Source organism: Gavialis gangeticus, unplaced genomic scaffold, assembly GCF_001723915.1.
Source record: "Gavialis gangeticus isolate Ggan-Ray unplaced genomic scaffold, GavGan_comp1, whole genome shotgun sequence".
In the NCBI taxonomy this organism is placed as follows: domain Eukaryota; kingdom Metazoa; phylum Chordata; order Crocodylia; family Gavialidae; genus Gavialis; species Gavialis gangeticus.
This window is the reverse complement of record NW_017728997.1, coordinates 7583327-7605714: the sequence shown is the minus strand read 5'-3', so window position 1 is coordinate 7605714 and position 22388 is coordinate 7583327. Positions and strand designations below refer to the sequence as shown.

The 22388-nt window shown below is 39.9% G+C and overlaps 1 protein-coding gene across 5 annotated transcripts in view; it reads left to right on the top strand.

Moving 5' to 3' along the window:
* CNTN6 (contactin 6) overlaps positions 1-22388 on the top strand; it is a 260433-nt gene that overhangs the window by 189958 nt on the left and 48087 nt on the right. For all 5 annotated transcript variants that reach the window (XM_019504720.1, XM_019504719.1, XM_019504723.1 and 2 more), the window contains one exon: positions 17390-17517. In XM_019504720.1, the coding sequence (XP_019360265.1) occupies positions 17390-17517 (128 nt within the window). The remainder of the gene's footprint in view (positions 1-17389; positions 17518-22388) is intronic.

The following is a 22388-nucleotide window of genomic DNA, read 5'->3' as shown; positions in this document are numbered from 1 at the left end:
CATAACATTTCATTGGATTTCTATATTCTGTAACATTTAATTATTTATGTTAGAGATAAGAATCCTTCACTTATGGGTAACCAAGACTGAAGGTCTCAAGAACTATTAATAAAAGTAAGCCACTGTATAATTTACATGAAAAAACAATGGCTTGAATTTTAAACATGGATTCCTACAAGATAATTACAGTACCCCTTTAGGCCGTGAGATAACAGTTGGAGAACTCCTGATTATTAACTGATTAAGTAGCTATTGCCACATAGTTCTGGACAGTGGGATTCTTCAAGAATTCCCCCTGTGAAATGAAGCAGAACACAGAAAATGAACTAAAGGTTGGTAGTCTTGCAACTTTTATTCCTCATATAGTTAGCATCACAATAACATGCATCCACTCTCAAATAAAAAGTGAGCAGAGGAAACACACTCCCTAGCTTTCTATATGTATGATTAAATCCTGGCAGGTCACGTACAGTTGAACCATTTTAACTAAATGTTTCCCATTCTGTTCCTTTTCTATTTGATAGCATTTATAATCTCTAAGGATCTCTTTCCCCTCCTTTTTGAAAAGCTGGTTGGCATGTATTCAGAGAAAAAGGGTATACCAGTCCTTCACAGTTCTGACAGGAATAGAGTGATGGACAAGTTGTTAAATAAGTCAAACCATATAACTCCTTTAGGATGACCTAGACAAATTCAATCTTTTGTTATGGAAATGGTGCTACCAGACCTTTGGTGTATATTTCACCCTAAAGCAAGAAAGATATTCATTTTTTCCCCTTCCTCTGCTCACCTCTTGATTTGATTTATTTGTGATAGCTCTGCTTAGTACCAGCACACATTCATGGTATCACATAGTCTGAACAGACTACCTTTTAATTAATTTGGGGTATAAAAGCAAAGCTGAGGTAAGTGGGAAGCACTAATAAAATAAGAATCACCCTCTTGTCATTCTATAAAGAAATCTTGAAACATGGTTTTAGATCATCCACAGCAGTCATCTGCTGGATATTTCCCAGATCATTGTTTCGGGTTTTTCTACATTGGACCCATGCATTTTTAACCTTTCTGGCTAGGGACAGTAGTTACACAGAAACTGGTTTAAGTCATCAGAAACTGGGTTAAACCTGTAACAGAACAGAAGCTCGGTTTACATAAACCAGTTTCAAAAGGGCTGAAACTGGTCTAAGATAAAGTACTTAACTGATTTGAGTCTAACCAGTTTATGAACCTTCTGCCCTGGACCCCTTCCTGGTTCAAGTTAAATCACGGCGCCTCCAGCATCCCAGCATGCCTTGCAGTCCTGGGCTGTGCTGTCTGCCTCAGTGTTTGAGTGGGGGGAACACCCCCCCGGGAAACCCCAGCAGGGGTCTGGGTCCAGGGAGGGGGGTTAAATGCCCCTTCCTCCAAGTACAGAGCTGCCCTGCCCTACTAAATTTACTGGTGGCTGTGACTGGACTACAAATCCCAGAGGCACCTGGAAGCAGGAAGAGGAAGTGATGAGAAACCCTGCAGAGTCCTGCTGCTGTGATTGTGGACTGCAAATCCCAGAGACCTTGGGGGAAGCAAGAAGAGGAAGCAAACACATAGGCCATGCTGGCTATGTGCCAAGAGCCATGCTCTAGCACCCGCCAGCTTCTGGCCTGACCCATTACAGGCACGTAGCTGCATTTTCTGAATCTAAAGTATGTGTCTGGTCAGTTGTTTGTCAGTTTAATCTCCACCATTTAGACTAACCTGCAAAGACTGAATCAATTCAGCCTAGGTACAGACAATTGTGACTGTCTGTACTTATTTCTGAGGCTAAACAGAGCCCTGGTTCTGCCTTTTGTTTTTGGGTTTATTTTATACTTTCAAAGCACAGATTCATTATCTTAAACCTCCTTCTGTCAGCTGAGACACATCAATACAATTTCTTAAGCCCAGAAACTAATGACAGCTTCTCAAGCACAATATTTCCCAGAGCTCCTACCTTGTTGGTACTCTGTTCCTCAAACAAGGCTCTGGTAGCTGATGGTTTCCCTCCACCATTTTGTATACAATATATATTCCTGGCCATATGCATCATTACCATTTATCAGAAGAGGTATAGAGGGAAATTATTGAAAAGACAAAAAAAAAAAAACCCACTCTTTTTTAATAAGTCCGTAGGATTTTTTAATAATCCTATGGCAATAAAGACAAGTACATGCAATTCCAGTTATATCATAACCTATTAGAGATCATCCAGTGAATGCAGCCAGATACAGAACCAACATCCTCTGATATAGTATATGAACCCATTCAGTAGATCACATGGCCTCAAGTGCCCTAAGCTTATATAGTAACTTCTGTGTTGGCTTTCTGTAATGAGAAGTTAAATGAAGGTTCAGAATACTTTAATTTAGTGTAGTTTGGGGGTTTGAGTCTATTCTCATCTTATCCTTTTTGGCCTTCCGCCGCTAATACTTTTGCATAGCTTTGATGAGATTCCTTAACCCCAGTAACTTATCAGTGCCTGTATGCTTGTAAAGAAGAAAGTTCATTTCCCCTTCTAGCTTTTAAATAGAGCACTTGAAGTACAGGCATTAGCAATCAGGGCAGTCCCAGATATCTTAGGCAGCATCTCTAAGTCAACATGAATACAAATTAAGCTCATCTCTTGATGAAATTCTAATTTTACTTAGGGAACCAATGGAATTGATTCTACATCTGCTAAATTTGATTAATCACTTCAGCTCTATTCCTAGCTAACAAGTAAAATGACAGAAATCAAAGGCAAAGGTTTGCCTGCCTGCTTTCAGTGGCTTGTTCTGAGTTCACCTATTGAGATATGAAAATGCAAGCAAAACATCAGACTGCTAGTCAGAATCACTTTGAATTTTCCTCTAGAAGAAAACATTAAATACCAAACATACTGTGCTCAATTGACAACATCATCATTACACCTCCCTCAAGGGAATGCCACGAGCTGCAAGAAGTACTTGGATTTTAAACTTATATTTCATTCGAAAAGCACAATGGTATCTCTTTATGGGAGGATGGCAGACCATGTATTACTGCAAAAGCATGTAAGAAGAAAAGATTATGGGCTTTTCTAATATACTTATTTGTTAATGACTCAGGAGCTACCCTGCTTGCCCTGAATTATGCACAAATATAGGCTTGATCCTACCAATACTTTTGCATATTCTTAATTTTTAATATCTTAATGTTGCTATAGAATTTAATAGGGCTGCTCACATACGTGAAGATAAGCATCTCCAGAGGTAGTTGTTACAGGTATCAGGTCTCTAGCTTATACCCAAGGATGTGGGAACCCTAAGACGGTGACAGCACATGTCTGAGGAGTTTTGCATTCATAAGAACATTAGGAAATTGCTCCAAGAGCTTTTAATAATTCCTCTTGTTCTCTAGGCTCCATCAGTATGTTCCCAGTCATTTCTCTTCCTGTCAATCTCTGTCTTTTCTGTAAGATAAGACAGATGATAGGGGAGCAGAGGAAGCACTAGTGGGTGAAAGAGAAGAGGAAAGAGAGATACTGGGAGAAGAAATGAGCAGGGACAGGGAAAGAAAGGGGAAGAACCTCCTTTTTTCCTAATCCTATCCTTTCTGCTTTGTCATCTATCTTTCTACCATCCCTGCTTTGTTTCAATTTGAAGCCACTCCACTGACATTTACTGAGAAGGAAGAATGTGACCCCCATTTCTATTTGACCCCATGAAATGATGGTGGGCAACAAAAATAAAATTAATACAGCAGTAGGAAATAGGAAGTGACTTTCCTTTCCTTTCCCTTCCTTAGAGAGCTCCATAATGGAACAAGCCAATAAGCATAATTTTATTCTGTATTACTGACTATTTAATGCAATAGTGTTTAGTACTTCAGGTAGCATGTGCATCAAATAGGCAAATGAAACATATGTTCTCATGCTTAAGGAACAATGACAACCTGCATAATACTGGACTTACTGCAATTTCCCTTCTGCACATTGGCTTTGTAATATAATTTTAAATTGTTCATATTCATCTCCTTGGAGCCTTGTTAAGGTGATTCTTTCTGAGGGTGTTATGCTACATACTGAAGATGTCCCAAGCAATCTGTCACTCCTATCATGTCAAATGGAGTTGTAACAAGTTGAAATCCTGTGAGTGTCAGCAATATGCCTTCTGTCTGTGTCTCTCTCCAAGGTTTGTAATCTACCCTTGATTCATGCACATAGTCTTGAAGACAGAGGAGGACAAGATTTCAGAAAGAGCCTTGTCAAAGTTACTAAGGCAGGTGACAGTTCAAGGAGTATGAAGCTAGACTACTGGTTCTGAGTCTTGACTAGGAAGAAGTCATTAGAGACTTTGTAGAGACTGGTTTCAGTGCAAGAAGCTGGAGATGGATTGGAGTTAGTCTAGGAGAGGAAATTCCAAACAGCAGTTGTAAGAAGGACATTCAGTGATCTGAGAGATAAGGAAGTTGGATGGTAGTTAGAGATGCAATTAGAGTCATGGATTTTTAATTTTAAGATGTTTGTTTTGTGAGCAGAGGCAGCCAGAAGGCAAGGAGAACCAAAGGTGAACAGTAAGGGTAGGGATGAGACAGGGCACAAAAGAAATAAGGAGATGGTGTCACTGGGGCTAGTGGAGTGGAAGAGGAAGGCAGACAAAAAGAGTTTGCATCTGTGATGTGTGGGAGGAAGGCATTGTAGGGGGGTGGAAAGGAAGGCAAGGAAAGGGGAGGAAGAAAGTCATATCACTGTCAAATGTTGTTGGTAGAAATGGTAAAATTCTGTGCGGGGGGGAGAAGGATCAAAAGACTTGAAGATTGCCTCCCAGGTAATGAGAAGACAGCTAGGCTTGTGGGCATAGGAATCAATCAAATCAGAGAAGAGTTGTTTAAGTAGCTATGTGGCAGAACTGAAGGAGGAAAGAAAGCAGTCAAGGAAGTAAGAGAAGTTGCAAGATAGGATTTCTGCACAGGATGCTCCACAGCATGAGAACAGAAGCAGACATGCAGGGGTGATGCAAGACACGGCTGGTTGCACAAATCTTGCAGTGACAAAGAGAAAGAAGGGTGGGAAAGAGTGAAGCATGGAGAGCATAGCTTTATCAGCATGACTAAAGCATAATAGAGCATGGATTTACAAATTAATGTAATTAGTATAATTCAACTGAAAAAATGATAGTGCTTTGACATTATAGTTTATCAATGGTGTAGCAGGAAATAGCATGCCAAATTGCGCATGTGTCTGTGCACATGTGTATGTACCGGCAAGCCTGTACACATGGCTACATACTTAGACACATGTATGTGAATATGCTTGCAAAGTGTCCATGTTACATGAAGTCCAGACCCTGCAAATTAGGCCAATACTGATCGTATGTAGATAATATGGCCTGCTTGCACATACAGAAAAGAACAGAATATTTTAGGGACAGCAGCAATTCTGATTTTACTACATGATGGGCAAGTCTACATGTGCAATGAATGCACACAAATAAACTCTGGAGCTTTTGCTCAGGAGTGTTTTGCTCCCAGGCATGCCATTTGAACATGCACTTGGGAGCAAAAAACTCCAGAGCAATGTGGAGCCCTGTCACAGGATCCCTGGGCTGGCTGCTCTGATGGGGCTCCTTGTGATGTAAAGCAGCTGGCTGGGGCATCAGGATGCTTCAGTGCGGGGGTTGTCTGCCAGCTAGCTCCTTGCTGAAGCACCCTCATGTCCCAGCCAGCCACTCTGCAGCACATGGAGGAGCAGCCCTGGCCAGCCTCCATGTGCTGTGCTTGAATAAACTCTGGAGCTAATTGCTCTGGAGTTTTCTGCTCCCAAGCACAGGTTCAAATAGTATGCCTGGGAGCAAAAAACTCTTGAGCAATAAGCTCCAGAGTTTATTTGTGTGCATTCATTGCACATGTAGACTTGCCTGCCATCTAGCTCTGTGCTGAAGCAGCCTTATGCCCAAGCCAGCCCCGTCACCATCTACACATGCATGTAAGTGCAGTAATTTTTACTGCACCATTGGACAGTACTCATGTCTGATGGGATTATCCAATGGCACAGTAAACTAGTCTACACCAGTCTAATTGCAATGCATAGGTGATGCTTTATTGTGCGGTAAATTAGTTTAGACATGCCCTCTGACAAGCAAGGACAAGAGAAACTTTCTGGGCATAAAACAAACCCTCACACCGAGGGTCACACAAAGCCCTATGAACCCTTTAAATCCCACCTAAATCTCATATTAAGGGCTTAACTTTGCACCATCATTGAATTTGGAGTCATCTGCAACTGTATCTGAACTCCTAATAATGCGTGAGACATATAATGATCAATGGTGGGATTAGATTTAATAATAGCAGTGTGGGCAGGGAGTCATGTGGTGGGTAAGATTTTCTCTAGAGCGCCTAAGTTGATAATACCTTTCAAAACCAGTGGCATTTACCAGCAAACAGGGAAAATTGGCGGGCCCTCTTTCTGACAATTACATTTGACATTTTGTACTTCTACTCTCACTGTAGCATTTGACAACTAGTAAACTTCAATTCTTCTATTCTCAGTAGCAAACCAGTTTATTTCTACACTCAGAATACCGCTTGGCTATAGTGATCATGCTGTCCGGTGTCCTCTCTACATGAGACAGGATTGTACTCGAGAAAACTCCTTCCTTTCTGAGCTGGACCAGCTGAGTCATGGAGTGTGGTTCTTGACTGAATCGAGTGATTCCAGTTCTCTCTCACTAATAGGCAGTGACTGTTTCAAGCTAAATGCTACATGCAGCTTTCAATAAGGTGGCAGTCATTTGTAGAGCCAGTCCCAGACAATTGGGTTGCACAGACCTTCTCATAGATTCACAGAAGTTTAGGGCTGGACCTGATGATCATGAGATCATCAGGTCCAGCCCCCCCTGCTCTCGGTTGGTTCTCGATTACTCGTGTTGGATGGAATTGATTGCTTGGTCTGGGGTCAGGAAGGTATCCTTTCTACACAGATGGCCTGAAAAAGCCATGTGGTTGTGGGGGTTTTCTTGGCTTGGATAGATTGCTATTTTCTCAGTGATTTTTTTTTTTTTTAAACTAAGAATGGTAGCTCCATTTCCAGTTGAATTATTGGGCCATTTATGAGCTGCTGAAATATTGTCTCTAAGGGCAACTGTGTTGTCAAAACTTTAAGGGCAGGGACCCTATGGCAGTCTCCCAGATCTCTCTTAGAATGAGAAGGCAGAGTGGGGATAAATCACAGTGTGTGAACAGCCTTAATACTGAACATGGAGGATGGGGCATCCCTGCTCTTCCGTCTGGTTCTCTCCGGAGGAAAAGACCAAGGGAGCCAGCAGTTGGTTGGAAGTGTGACTGTGCTTACAGGCAGTTGGAACCTATATTTACAATGCTGAATCCTGTCACTATATACCCAAGCTTTTAGACTATATTACACTGAATAGTGAGCTTCTGGTTAATAATAGGCCCACTGTGCTTTGGTGGGGAAAAAAAACCCCAAACCTAAATCTGGTCAGTGTTCAAAGGACCTCGAGGTAAGGCTGGTTTTGCCTATGCTGAATGGGAAAACTTTGAAACAGATCTTTTATCTTTATGGAATTGCCATCTCCTGACCATATTGCATTTTGCATGTAAGCTTCATTATGCAGTAAAACTCCTTCCTGAGGTCTGTATGTGTTTGCATCAAACAAATATTTGCGTTCACAAATTGTGCAGAGATTCTACTCCCCAAGTAGTGTAAAAAATTAGCAAAAATAATATGCCTGCTTTTTAATTAGCGCAGAGCCGTGTTTTGTTATCACATTATTATTGCTAATAATATTCTTTATTTAAATATTTTAATAAGACTATTCAATTAGATATTGAAACTTTGTTTTGAACCAAATAATTAACATTGGGCTTACTGGTATTTATTTTGTTTGCACTTAATTGTGTCTGTCGATTTTGAAGCTCATTAATATCAGCTTGCAGATAAGGAAAGACCTCTTTTTAAACATAGTTTATTAAGTAGCAATGCTATTAGCATATAAATTATATTGTGAATAGTAGAAACAGGTATAAAGATTGTTGAGATATAACAAACAATTGGATCTCAGAATGAACCCAGTGGAACCTTTAACTAAAACAGAAGTAGTCATCATAAGGAGCAATTCATTCTCATTTACACCTATATAAATCCCTAGTGATTTTGTTGTCTTCAGTGAAGTTATGAGAGATTTTTTTCCCCAAGTTCTCTTTCTTTCTTTCATCATTTTAAAGCAGTCTCTCTCATATTTATCAATCTTTGTGAACTTCAACAGTCAGTCAAAAATCTCACGGCCCACTGTATATCCTTTAGAGAGAACTCCAGACAATTTACCAGTTAATATTCTAACCATAAACATAAGAAAGGATGGTCTTGTGGTTAAATAAGGCAGTGAATTGAGACTTAGAAAAGCCAGGATTTAAACCCATTCCTTCTGAGTGATCTTGGACAAATGAAAATTTTGTTGCGCTTCATTTCATCATCTCTTCAGTGTGTCCTTGGAGAGTTGGGATGATGCATGCAGTAGCTATTGTGAAGTGCTAATATATACTGCTGATAGAAGACTGGGTGAGGTAAAAAAGACCCGGGCAGAGTCTCTGTGTGCTTGGCTATTTTTTTTAAACCGGGCTACTAATAGGTTTATAAACTTGAAATGCCCTTTTCTTAAAAAAAAAATTTAAAAATCTGGCTCCAGGCCTTCATTTGGAATGCATTTTCCTTGATTGGATATGCAATTCAGAAAATAACATGCACTATTAGCTAACAATTTTATTTGTGCATAGGGCCAAATTAAAGCTATGTACAGGTATTATATTTCTATCAGGAGAATTGCTGCTCTCCCAGGAGAAACTATGAGCATTCATTCAATTTCTCCCAGGGGAAACATGCCTCCTGGGGGAGAAAAATTTTCCACATAAATACCTGGAAGATCTCCCTTGCAAAATAAATCCTCAGACAAAAATGAACACCTGTAAACACCCTAAGGCACCCTGACTGTGTAGGCACATCACAACATGAGGCATCTCATACTTTTTCTAACGTCAGTCTAACTCTTTCTGAAGTGATGAGAACAAAATGGCCACTTCTGCCCACATAGGGCATTTATAGATACGACCTTCCTCCAGAGAGCCAAAGAACTCCATTTCCTTTCTTATCTAACTTATCCCAGCTGCTGGGGTGCACCTATTACATAGCTATACTGGGCCTGCCTTTGATTTGCCCCCTGCTTCTGTTTGGGTGGTATTGGCGCAGCAAACCAGAGCAGTCATCCATGGAGTTAACATCACTTTGAAATGCTTGCAGGAGTTTATATTGCTCCGTATTATTGTTTCAGGATGCTGGCAGACTCCAACAGATGTTGCTGTGCTTCTTCTCCCCTCCCCCCTGCTTCAATTCATAATCTATTATTTTGTTTTTACAACTAAAGCTGAAACTTTGACCCATGCCATAATTCAAATCTGCTTTTGCATGCAATTGCCAGAGTGCTGCCTTCACCTGCAGCGATCATGCATATAGTTAGAACCATAATTGCAGACTATATTTAAGTAAATTGCATTTTGGATTGTCTCAGTTGCACTCAGCTTACATGACATAAATTATTATAATTAAAAAGGCCTGATTTTGAGAACAATCTCATGTTAGAAACTGCATGGCTTGTCCCATTCAGCCACAATGTTACGCCTGGTTTTACCAGTGCTACTCCAGCGATTTCAGTGGCATTACATCTGTATCACGCTGGGGAGATATGCACATTGCACATGTTTGTATCTGTGTATGAAAGCTCCATCCATAACTAAACAAAATAAGCTGAATAACCTGGAAGGAAAAAAACTACCTCTGCTTCAAGTTTAAAATTTAATGAGTTGATACCTGCTGCCTTTTACAAATTTTTTTATATATCAGCCTTGTTGAATACATACCGTTCTTTCATGCTCTTGAGATCAAAGGAAATAGCCATCCATAATCTTTTGTTTACATGAGACAACACCTTCCAGAAATGATTTATTTGGCCCAGTTAATTAGAAATTATATGCATTATGCTGCTTGGTTTCTTAAGTTCTTTACATAAAAGAAGTATGTGTGGCAGTTTTAATGAGCAATTTGCCTGTTTCTCAGACTTCTGTCTCCCAAACAAAGGTGGAAATCTGTCTTTTTACTCAGAACACTAAGAGAATTGACTTAGGTGAAGATCTAGGATGTTCTTTTCCCCCTTTCTCTTGCTGCATAGCAGGCACCTGGCTATGTACTTTTAGATTTCTGGTTTTTAAAAAAAGGTTGCCCTTGGGTCACTCTTTCTGGAGTGATGAGAACAAGGTAATAGGGTGATGGCATCACCGCCACCCCTATCACTGAATGAAGTTGCCCTGTGCTCCTGTGTGTTCAGAAAGCATGTCAGAGCCAAACTGAAAAGCATTGCATTGTGGAGGCACACAGGGAAGTTCTATCTGATGGTAGCTGGCATTTATCATCAGGCTGCCACCACCATGTAATGAAACTTTTCATGCACATCTGTCTTCAGGAGGTATGTTGGCACCGAACTGGGAAGAGCTGCAGTAGAAATGGTGCACCTGCCTGAGAACCACCATTTTAGGTTTATAGAAACACAGGGCTGAAAATGACCTTGGAGTCATCTAGGGGCCAAAGCCCTACTTAGGCAAGTGACCTTGGGGTCCAAGCCCTACTTAGGCAGGATCCCTTTCAAACCATCCCAGACAAATGTTTATCTAACCTGAGGTTCTTTGGTCTAAAAGAAGATACCACACCTACCCAACTAAATATTTGGTCTAAAAAAATATGATATCTACCCAAAGAACATTACCTGCATATGTCCTTAGACCAACATGGCTACAACCAACAGCCCTATCTAACCTGACGTTTTTTTCCCCAATGATGGATATTCCTCTATCTCTCCATGCAGACACAGACAGCATTTGGTTTCCATCCTCTTTATAACAACTCTTTTTGAATGTCAAGATTGTTATCTTTAAATTCCCTCCTTAGTTTTCTCTTCCCCAAATGTAATAATTCTCTCTCCTCAGTCATCTCTTCTGTGAATTAAATAATTCTAGTTCTTTTAACATTTCCTCATCACCAGACCTCTAAGTATTGTGTTGCTTTCCTCCAAGCTCTTCCAAGTTAACTCACATTTCTTGAAGTGTGGAATCCTAAACTGGAAAAGTGAGGCCTCACCAGAGTCACTTTCTCTGCCGTGCCTATAACACAGCCCAGTATCCTCTTGGCCTTTTCTGCAGATCTTTTAAACATCTTTTAAACATCTTTTACAGATGGCTGGAAATTGGAATGAAATGAGCTTCTCAGCAAGAAAACTGATTCTTTGTTCAGGCTCTGGTTCAACAAGGTTTTTTTTTTTCATTTAAGCTTGACTCTAGGCATTTGAAGTCACAATCACTAACTTATATCTAGGCTCATGCTTATCCATTTTGTCCTTTAAAAAAACGAAACTAGTTTATTCCTGGGACAGACAACTGCATTGGAAGAGAAAATGTTTTGTATTAGATTGGACTTTAAATGTGACATCCTTGTTTAGCTTGGTCAAAATTACATTGACTTTGGATGTAAATGCTACCAACTATTATAACCACCAAAAATTTGTGAAGAGTTATGGCTTTGTGGTAAACATTTTAGGGGCAAGGTATGATCACATGTTATAGCTTCCTCTTCATCATTTGCTAACATCTTCAGTGAACTTTGTATCTATAGAGATGGCAGAAAGATGCCATCCAGATTACTTCGTTGAGTGAAATCCTGAGTTTCTAGACGTCAACAGGAACATTTTCATTAACATCAGTATTATGCCACTATTTTCTGCATATATTTAAAATCTGTCTTTCTGCCTTTCTTTCATGCTGCTCTGCATTCCCATCCTTGTCCAGAACAAACTTTGATACGTCTCAAAATGACTCATACTTGTCCATTTAATTCCCTTCCCTGGTAACCAATTACTTATGTGGCTATAGTTGTTGTTCCATTGACCAAGAGCCTGTTGGGTATTTGGTCACCATTGTGATGACATTAGTTGTGGATTTTCCTGTTTTGGATTGCTACATGGCAGGGTGGCCCACAGGCAGGCTGTCATCTTCAACCCCTGTCATCTTCCATTGGATCTGAACTGGGCATGGCTGCTGCGGTTACCTGATGCACAGAAAGTGTATTAGGAGTTCTGCAGAATGTGGCTGTGGCAACCCTCATCAAATTATGGACCACATTACGCTCTGTCCACTATACCAATTTGACAGTGACATTGCAGAGATACATTCCCTTTCCTCAAGAGCATTAGACTGGTTAGCTAACCATTAATTGGACTTATAAAAGTGCTGCTCCAAGTCACCCATACAAACGAAGAAATTGTGCGTCCATTACCCTTCTAAACAAATTGTGTCTGCATGCCCTGTTTGTAGGGTGAGACAGCTTCCTAAGTTTTAAGCATTTTGAATCCTGATTCTGAAAACAACTCTAAAACTTCTCATGTTACGGTTTCTCTTTACCAGCAAAGAGTTGAATCAGTCAAGAGAGAGCATTTCCAGTTTTAAGATGGCTGATCATTTAACTACAACTGTATGACTGTAGGCCAGTGATTATTTGCCCAATAGCTGAATGGGCATTATGCAATCTGAATGGATAAGCATCTGTGCAGCCAAGAGACTACGAATAATATTTCTTAATCATTGGTGCTCAACTCCACTTGATTCATCAGAACATTAGAAATTTGCCCAGCAGAGGTTCAGGGAACGAGCCATTTCAGGAATCTCTCTCAGAGCAGGATTAATTTCCAAATTAGGGTGAGTTTCAAACTCTGTTCGGCTTGGTAGAACGGGGCACTGAACAATCTTACACCTTCTGGTCTCCCCCTGGAACGTGCCCATTGTCACATGCTTTCATTGCAATTCATGCAGCGGGATGCTGAAGATTGTTTCACAACCTTCTCTGTATCTAGAATATGTCTTTATTTGTGTATGAATAGAATCTGTATTGAATAAGCATCAGTACATTCAATGGGGCCTTCTAAGATCTTTTTATGCCATTCTAGCAGCACAAAGGAGACTTAAAATTGCTGTAAATAATGGAACGCCTTTGGCATGGGGATGGCATAGCTCTGTCTACAATACATCACCTATGTCCCAGCATTGCAAGCATGTTCACAAAATTCTCCACGGCCTCTAGTATCTATTTTAAACTCGCTTTAAACTACCCCAAAGTTTGCTACAAATTACATTTGAGAATTAAACTATCCACCTGCTGACCTACATTCGAAATAATGTAAAGCAACTTTTATATTCCCAATCCCTGATATAGACAGTGCTAAACATAACTGTGGCACACTCAAAGATCCAACCCTACACACAGCCGAGTGATTAATCTTTCTTTGGATAGAGCATTTCTTTAGAGCTCTGTTTGCTTAGACTGTAGCTCTTAGGAATAGGGATTGTGTTTTTGTTCTGTATTTGCATACCACCTAACCCAATGGCATCCTGATCGATGGCTGGAGCTTCTACAAGCTCCTGCACTACAAATAATACATACATGATATTTGATGGCTCACTCAGAATTTTAACTCAAGCATACTGTGAGTGAACATATGCTAATCCACAGCTGAAATATCCCTTTAACACTGACTGTACAGCCTCTATATCTGCACATATTTTGCTAATTAATCAGCTGAATCGACTATTTTATCACCAGGAATTTTTAATGGCAATGCTTATCTGCAGCTGTGGCACTCATTTTGAATGCCTCATATGCTGGCAGAAGAGGAAATGAAAGATTTTGCTAATGCCCTATGTTCACATTTACTTAAATCCATCCTCCAGACACTAGCAGCAGGTATTTCTCCCAAGGGAGAGTGAAAATGAGACCATTTTGTCCTATTTTGATGTACGGCTTAATAATGTCAATTAAAAAGGTGCCAGTTCCTTCTTGTGTGTGCAGTCGCTCTTCTCTGAAAATGTCAGCTAGATCCATAATTCCAGCTCCTAGTTTCATATTTTGCCAGCTCCAGTTTGATATGTGGATATCTGATGGAACGACTGTTAAATCCAAACTCATTTGCTTAGCCTAGCATTAATTGTTTGCATGCAAAAGCTGCACCATCATCATCAAGGTAACAAGAGTATTCACTGAAGGCCAGTTTCCTTCCTCTCTCTCTCTCCAAAGCCTGGGGACAAAAGTTTCTTTCTGGATAATTCAGAACAGCAGTACAGCCACGCTGTGGCAGCTATTATAATTGGTTGCCCCAGATGCTGCTATATTCTCGCACAGCAGAGCTCAGTGGATAACACTGCTATCCTTTCTTTGCTCCTTCTTCAAAGTGTACCATGTAGCAGCACAGAAGTGCCCCCACTGCAGCTCCACTCTGCACGGGGACTACAGACTCGGAGTTAGCTAACGGTTTTCCCTCTCAAGGAGCAACCCTTCAAGTGAGGTAGGATCTGAGGGGTGCATAAAAGGTGAAATTGGAGTGGTGTCCCTGGGCTTAGCATGTAAGCTGAGACATTCAAACACCTGGCAGTGTTGTTGAGGAAGCCCATAATGCTTTTAGCAGGCATCACATCTGTCAAATACTTCAGATTAAGGAGAGTCAAAACTACTATCTAAGTTTAAAATGTGTATTGAGTAACAAGGCAAATTCCCAAAACGTACTGGAACAATTCTCAAAGCAATGCTACTAGTTGAAAATATTCTCTGTTTACTGGTGGTCAAGAATGTATTCCCATTCACAGAATTTGGGATATATTTCTTTTCCCTTCGCTCCTCCCTATGGCCTAGGCCAGCTTTCAGCATAGCCCCATGCCATAGAAAGGGCACAGATTCTGTCACTATAGCATCCTTGCTCAAATCATCTTAATGTCTTCATTGCATTTCCCTTGTTTGTGGAGGGACATTGTACTCCGATACTTTGCTTAGCGAACGATCCATTTACAGCCGAAGTTTTTTAAAGTCTCCAAGTCATGTGAGATCTATGACAAGGGAACATAGCCAAACAGCCCTCTCCCCTTCCAAACTCTTCATGTTTTGGGAACTGAACAGGGAGAATAAGCACCATGAACTACACCTGGTGGAAATGACAGTGAATTTAATCAGCTCTGAGGCATACACAATTCTCTTTCTGATTCAGCAATAGAAGCAAATGGAAAAAAACCCTCTCAAGCACCCCCTGCAAAGGCTAGCTTCCCTCCTGACACCTGATCATGCTGCACACTAAACACAGGTGTAAGAGCTCCCTTTCATTTGACAGTTAGCTGAACACAGCCTGCGATAATTATCCCCAAATTGGGTGTCTGGCTTCACTCAAGTCAGAGTTTGCTTTTGCACTTTGCTGCATGGCTGTGCTGCAAGATGGATTATTATTTCCATTTCAGCACAATTGGGGCCAGGTTCTGTGTTCAGTTACATAGATCTTCTCTCAAGTACATGAGCAGATGAGAACTGCAGTCGTGTGACGGAGAGTGAAACATGGCCTATTGTGTATTATGCATGGAAATGCAAGACTATAAATACAAGGTTGGAATACAACAAGATAGTGTAATGTTTTGTATATGTTTAATGGATGTGATATTGCCCTCAACTTCCACTTGTGCTCTAGTTATTGCTCATTTGCTTTAATAATTTATTTCATCATCTAAATTTATGTTGTAAGTAATAAATATTGAATACTCAGGCTGTGAAGCATGACTTGGATATTTTTCTAATATAAAAGGACTTTTTATTAGATTTAAAAGCCAATTAAATCAAGGATTAAAAAAAACAACAAAAAATTCTCCTCATATTTTATTTGAAGTGTTTGTGGTAGTCATAAACTCACTGCTGATGTTAGTATTGCCACTTTCAGAGGACTTTCATATTTCACGTGCATTTATGAGAATCTCTCTTGGTATTCATAATTAAGGAAGCAACACAGTGTAAAAGTCATTGCTTAAGGTCTCAAAATTTCAGTAGCAAAAGCTCAGGTTAAACCATCTGCTGATTTACACCCTGAAAAACTACACTGACCTGAATGGGCATAAATCAGTGCAGAATTTGGTCCATAAAATCCCAAACTGGTGTTTCATATTGCTCGAGAATTTCTTATGCACTTTCATTGCTTTTTTTCTGGTGTATATTTCTCCATCTACAGCCACAAACCTTTCCATTTTCTTTGTTGGTCTCAAAATATTTCTAAGTATAATCAAGGCAGTACCCCCAAAGTCAGTGCATAATAAAACAAGCCAAACCATAGCCACTAAGACTATGTACAAACAGTCAAAAAGCCCAAGGCTGAATCGATTCAATCTTTGCAGGTCTAAGCTGTGTAGACTGAACTGATAAGCAAGTGTATAGATGTTCACTTTTGATTCTGGAAATACATCCATGTGCCTGCAGTGGCCTGGGCCAGAAGCTGAAGGGTGGGGGAAGAGGCGGGGGAGCAGGGACTAATACCTCCCTGCTGGGCTGGAGCAGACAGCTTGGGCCAAGGCTAGCCCACCCACCCTAAGAGGAGGGGCTTGCAGGGGAGGCAGAAAGCATCCTGGGATGCTGGGGGACTGCGAGTTAACTTGAATCTGGAGGGGATCTGGGACAGAAGTTCAATAAACTGATTTAACTGAAAACAGGTTCATCTTAAACCAGTTTGGACCATTTTGCAAGTGGGTTATATACACTAAACTTCTGTTGTGTTACAGATTTGAACTGGTTTCTGATCACTTATACTGGTTTGTGTGTATCCCTAGACTAACAGGGCAATTTCTTAGGGCAAAATGAGAAAGCTGACCATTTTATGTAGTTCTGATTGCTTGTGAGATGGTGTTGCAGGGTCTTATCTAGTACTAAACTTAATGTGCAGTAACTGCAGCATATTAATGAATGTGGAGACACACCCAGCGTTATGCAAAAAACCTCCCCAAAACACACACACACACACACACACACACACACACTAATATCAGGGTTATATCAGTGAGGGGAGTCGTTATAAAAGTTATTAATAACTTTTAATAAAACTGACAAAATTACATAGGCTGTCTGTCCTCATATCTCACATTATGCATTGCTTACCATCTGGGTCAGGAAAAACAATGCCCATGATATAATATAATACTATTTGGGGCATTATTGGGATGTTATTTCTTCTTCTGAAGCATCTGAAACTGACCACAAAAGGACATGGGGAAGTGGACTAGATGGATTGGTGGTCAATTCCAGTTACGTCCAAGTTATGCTCCTAATACAGAGATCATTAATAAAACCGGTGTGAAAATTAGTTGATCAGCTTGTCATAGGAAAGCATATACATACCTAATGTATTTAAATATTAAAAGGTGCGTATTGTGTTCTTATTACAGTTCTTGGAAAAGAAGTCAGAACAGCATCCTGTACAGCCAATATACTTCTTTTTTTTTTTTTCCCCAGGATCACTATGCCAGCAGATGGAAGTCTGAAGATATATAACATAACCAAATCAGATGCAGGAGTATATACTTGTATAGCAACAAATCAATTTGGAATTGCCAGGAACTCAGGGAACCTGATTGTGAAAGGTATTTTATTGTCTTCATTTGTGCATTATGAATATTGGAAATGTACATGTATATTTGATGAAACAAAGATCATACTATTACAGCTATGATACAAGGTTTAAACTAAAATCGTATGCTGGAACAGATGTAGACAGCAACTAAAAAAGAAATGCCTGACTTATCCACAAGTAGTGACTATTTGGTAGTATTTTTAGAAGATAATACTTCCCACAAAACCTTGGTCATTTATGACAGTGCACTGGGTATCAGCAGTATTATTAAATCAGTTTTCTAAGAGCTAGAGGAGCAGAAATTTGGCAAGAAATCAAGACCTCCCTTCCAATATACAACAGGAATCATCATCATCATCATCATCTATTCTTTGTATTAAAAACACTCAGAAGTCTCGTAATGCCATTCTGCTAGGCACCGTTTAAACACAGAAACCCCAAGAGCTCACAATCTTTGTCTAGAACAGGAAATAAGACTTAAACTCCGTGGCTGTGAGCCTTTCTGTTCTCCAATAAATACTTACAATGTATACTGGACCTTAGTTCAAAAAAAGGTATTGTATCTTCCTCAAAAGGATGGAAATTTTGAAGCTGAATGAAAATTGTATTCTAGTAAATGAGAAAACCACTAAAAAAACCTGTTCCTCCGTCCCACTTGATGTATCCCACTGAAGCTACAGGGAGATGACAAGGGAATTGTCTTAGCCATTCCTACCGTTTCCAATTCTTCATATTCTTAAATACTCCCCTACATACTTTCCCAAGGAACAAAAGGAGCAGTTGTGGAATCGCAGAAGTTCTACTTTTCTTGAAGCTTAACACCTAAGCCTGCAAATTCATGCATGTCATTTCACAGCCCACCCAACAGCTAAAAATATGTAATTCTCAGGGGAATAATCTGAGCTGCTAACTAGCTAGAAATGTTTGCATTGCTAAGCAAGTCATTTTACTTTTCCTGTTATCGCCTCTCCTCTCCTCCCCCTGGAAAAACACCCTGCATATTAGTTAAACTTTTAATCCTCTTCTCAGAAAGAAAAAAAAATCGACTTGATGTCACTTTGTGAGACATCATTATGAACTTGTCAGAGGCAGGTTACATTATGACAAGTCTGATCTGAAGAGAAAGAGTGATATAACTTGATGGGATGTGTCAAAATGCAACTACTGAGTTAATATGTGAAAACTATATCCCTACTGATACGAATACAGTTTTTGGGAAATTGAACCAAAATATTACTTTCTGGTGCCCATATGAGCTACTCATTTTTTTTTAAATCCCTCATGAACAAGGGGATATTTTCAGTCTACCCATCCCCAAAATCATCCACGCACTGAATTCAGAGCTGGTTTGCCATATTAGTCTGAAAACGGGAAGAAGGCAGGGCTGGATGACACCTTTCAGACTAATTGTTTCAGAGAGACCTGAGCTTTTGCAAGCAACAACCTGCTTCACTGGATTCTATTATGCTGTGATGAAGCAGGCGGTTGCCTACAAAAGTCCATGCCCTCAGTTAGTCTCTAAGGTGCCACTGTGCCCCACTATTTTTAAGTATCCAGATTCTACAGAATCCTCAGGTCAGTGGGTGATAAACCCAAGAGTTCAAGAATAATGCTTTACATTAAGGTGACTGACATTCAACACTAGCCCTCAGCATAAAAAGGAATTTCACTCTCCATGAGCAGCTAAAAATGTGCAGGTGACGATGAGACCATAGCATGATATCTCCACCTGTGATTGTCAACTTTAACATCTCTGAGTTCATAGTAGTGATCTGGGGTGCCCTGTGTACCACGATGTGTATGAATATGCATTTTTTTCATTGTAAAAAGGGTATGCTAAGATGCCAACTCTGAATGCACATGCACTATACATCAGTTGAGTGTGATTTATAGGGGTACATTTTACTCTTGCCTTAGGTAATATTACCTTTCTTTAAAACACAGGCAAAGTGCACCAAACCAGTCTAAATGATGTCTGCATTAGACGTGGTGCTAGCATAACTACTCCGATGGCTGAAATGCCGACACAAAGTATAAGTGTGTTTCCTCTGCCAGTTTGCCATCTCATGGCTAGTCCATGTAAAGAGTAAGAACATATTACTGCTACCAGATAATGAAGACATTCCCTCACCTCAATACCGAGCACTTGCACTTTGTTGCCAAAAAGATTTTTGGGTTCTGTCTCTACTGATGAGTGGGTGGGATGAGTCATTACACAAATCTTAGAGTCAGCACAGAGGAAAGCGTAACAAGTTCAGGACTTTCCCTCTATCCTGCTATCTGATTGTGATTGCAAATCTTAACATAAATGATTTCTCATGCACATACCTAACATTTAACATCCAATGGTAAAGTTGAAAAGGTTGACAAGAAGGTAACTTCTTTATCAGTAGGCACGTCTATACGAGCAGATAGCTGCACAGTAGTCTAATTCTACTGTGCAGTAGCGTGTAGGGCGAAAACTGTGCTAATACGCTACTGCACAGTAGTATTAGGCTACTGCACAGTTAGCATCACTAAAAACCATGTGCCAGCGCTACTATGCACTGGTGCAAGTTACTGCATGTTGATTTAGTGTTTGGTTATGCAAGTACTAAACTTAATGTGCAGAAACTGCGGCATATTAATGAACGTGGAGACACACCCAGTGTTATGCAAAAAACCTCCCCAAAACACACACACACTAATATCAGGGTTATCTCAGTGAGGGGAGTCGTTATAAAAGTAAAAGATTACCCACATAATTTTAACTCAATTTTAGATAACTTCCCAATAATTTCTTTTCTATCCTGCAGGCTTGACTTTCCCTCTTAACCTAACTGGCTAAAGCAGTTTTCACGTCCATATTATGAAGGTTCAATTAGCGCCAATGCAATGCAATGTATAATTTGAGAAAAAGTTACAACACAGCTAGCGGTGAATAAAATAAGTAGTTTAGTGTTCAGGCAGCTCTCACTTCAGGACACCCATATACAGTTTAACATGTATACATCCTAATGGAGCAGTATGTGAAGATCACATTAAAAACACCCCCCAAAATTATTTCATTTGGCATTTACAAAATTTATTAAAAAACTGAGTAACAACACAGTATAAAAATGATCCTGTTTGCAGGGAACATTTGTTTTTGTTTCCCCTCTGGAGAAGTTTTGGCTGTTCAATTATAGGCCTCATTGCTTCAGCATTATTTTCAACTGAAATGTCAGAACTTGGAAAAGCATATCTAATGTGCAAATTAAGTTTATTGCTGCTCATTGAGTTGTTTATTCTTTGTGATAGAAGTCTTTATTATACCTCAAGCGCACAGAGGATCTTATCTATTTTTCTACTCTGGAAATGGGACAAGCTATACAATACATGTCTGCAGCTGCTAAGCAAGATAGATAGATAATGGAAAACCAAGAGCTTTTAAGAGGCCTTTTAAAAGGATTTGAGGTGGAAGTCTTAAACAAAGCTTCATAAAGGAAAACAAAAACATCGCAATGAGTGAACAAGTAGACATCGCTTGGTAGGATCTTGCTAAAATGAGGGGCCCAGTGGGACAATTGCCACATAGCATGATGCTTTGATGAAAGATGAAGTTTTTGCTAAACTTACAACACACACGCAAACTCTATGCAACTCATAACAGGTCAGTTTAAAACATTTATGGGGGGGGGGGAAGATACCTGCCAATAAGAAATATTCAAAGGCAGGATCCTTTTTGAGATAATAGCTTGATATATAGTTATTGCACGTTGTTATCTCATAAATGGAAACCTTTCCTGTGTTGATAGTCTAAAGAACAGGTCTATAGTCGGCATCCCTAGTGATGAATCTTTCAAACTGTTTTCCCATCCCATATGGAGTCGGTGGAAAATTGCAAGCCATCTCTAGAAGTCTAAATCAAAGAGAGGGATTTCTGTAACAGGGATACAGCTGCCTATTAGATGTTAGAGCAGAGTTTGTTTTCTATTGCTTTGACTCTGGGACTCAAAAAATGGTCAACACATTAATCTTATTGCCAATTTTCCCAAACAATTGTAAGTCGGAGTAGTGACAGAGATAGAAAGAGAAGGACTTGTTGGAACATGCGGTGTATGACTGATACGGGTGATCAGTGGTGGACCACTGAGGAGCTGGTGACGCTTCAGGAGTTTTTCTTACTTTTCTCTCCCTCTCTCTCTGCCTGTGGTTTCTTTGCTACTTACTTTATCTACAACTTTCCTGAAAAAGTAAATTCATTTTGTTTCTTTGGTTTTTTTTCACTCAAGTGTATAACTATACCTAAAGCTTCATAGAAAACCCCCCACTCAATACAGACATAAGAAAGTCACAGAACTGCTCAGTAATGTGGAATTGAGAAATCCAGGAGAAACAGCATGAGATGGCAAGAGCTTTGTGGACAGTATATGGGGTAAAGAGGCACGTGAAAAAGGGATTCCTGCAGCATGCATAGCTCTTTAAAGGTTAAGCTAGGTGCTAAAGATGAAATTCATTTCCTAATGCATCTGCATAGACTTATTTACACCAGGGATGACATTGGCACAGAAACATCCAACCAAGCATTGCGGTATACAAGACATACCAATGTCAGTGCATATGTGATTAGGAGTGGTTGGCCATAATTGTGTGACAATACTTGTGTTCCTTCCCACATATGACAGTAAAGTCTAGTAACACCCCCACCCCCCCAGGAACAATGTCTGAAAATAAAAGTGAACTCAAACAGGTCAAAAGTGTACCTGAACCAGAGTTATTCAAGTAAGTTAATACAATAGATATCACAGGATTTGATTTGTTGTCTTCTGCTTTTAAGAACAGAGACTGCGATTTAGGTTATCATTAGGGCTGTGTAAAGCTTCAGCTGGTGATTCAATTCGAAGGAGATTCGGCCCGATT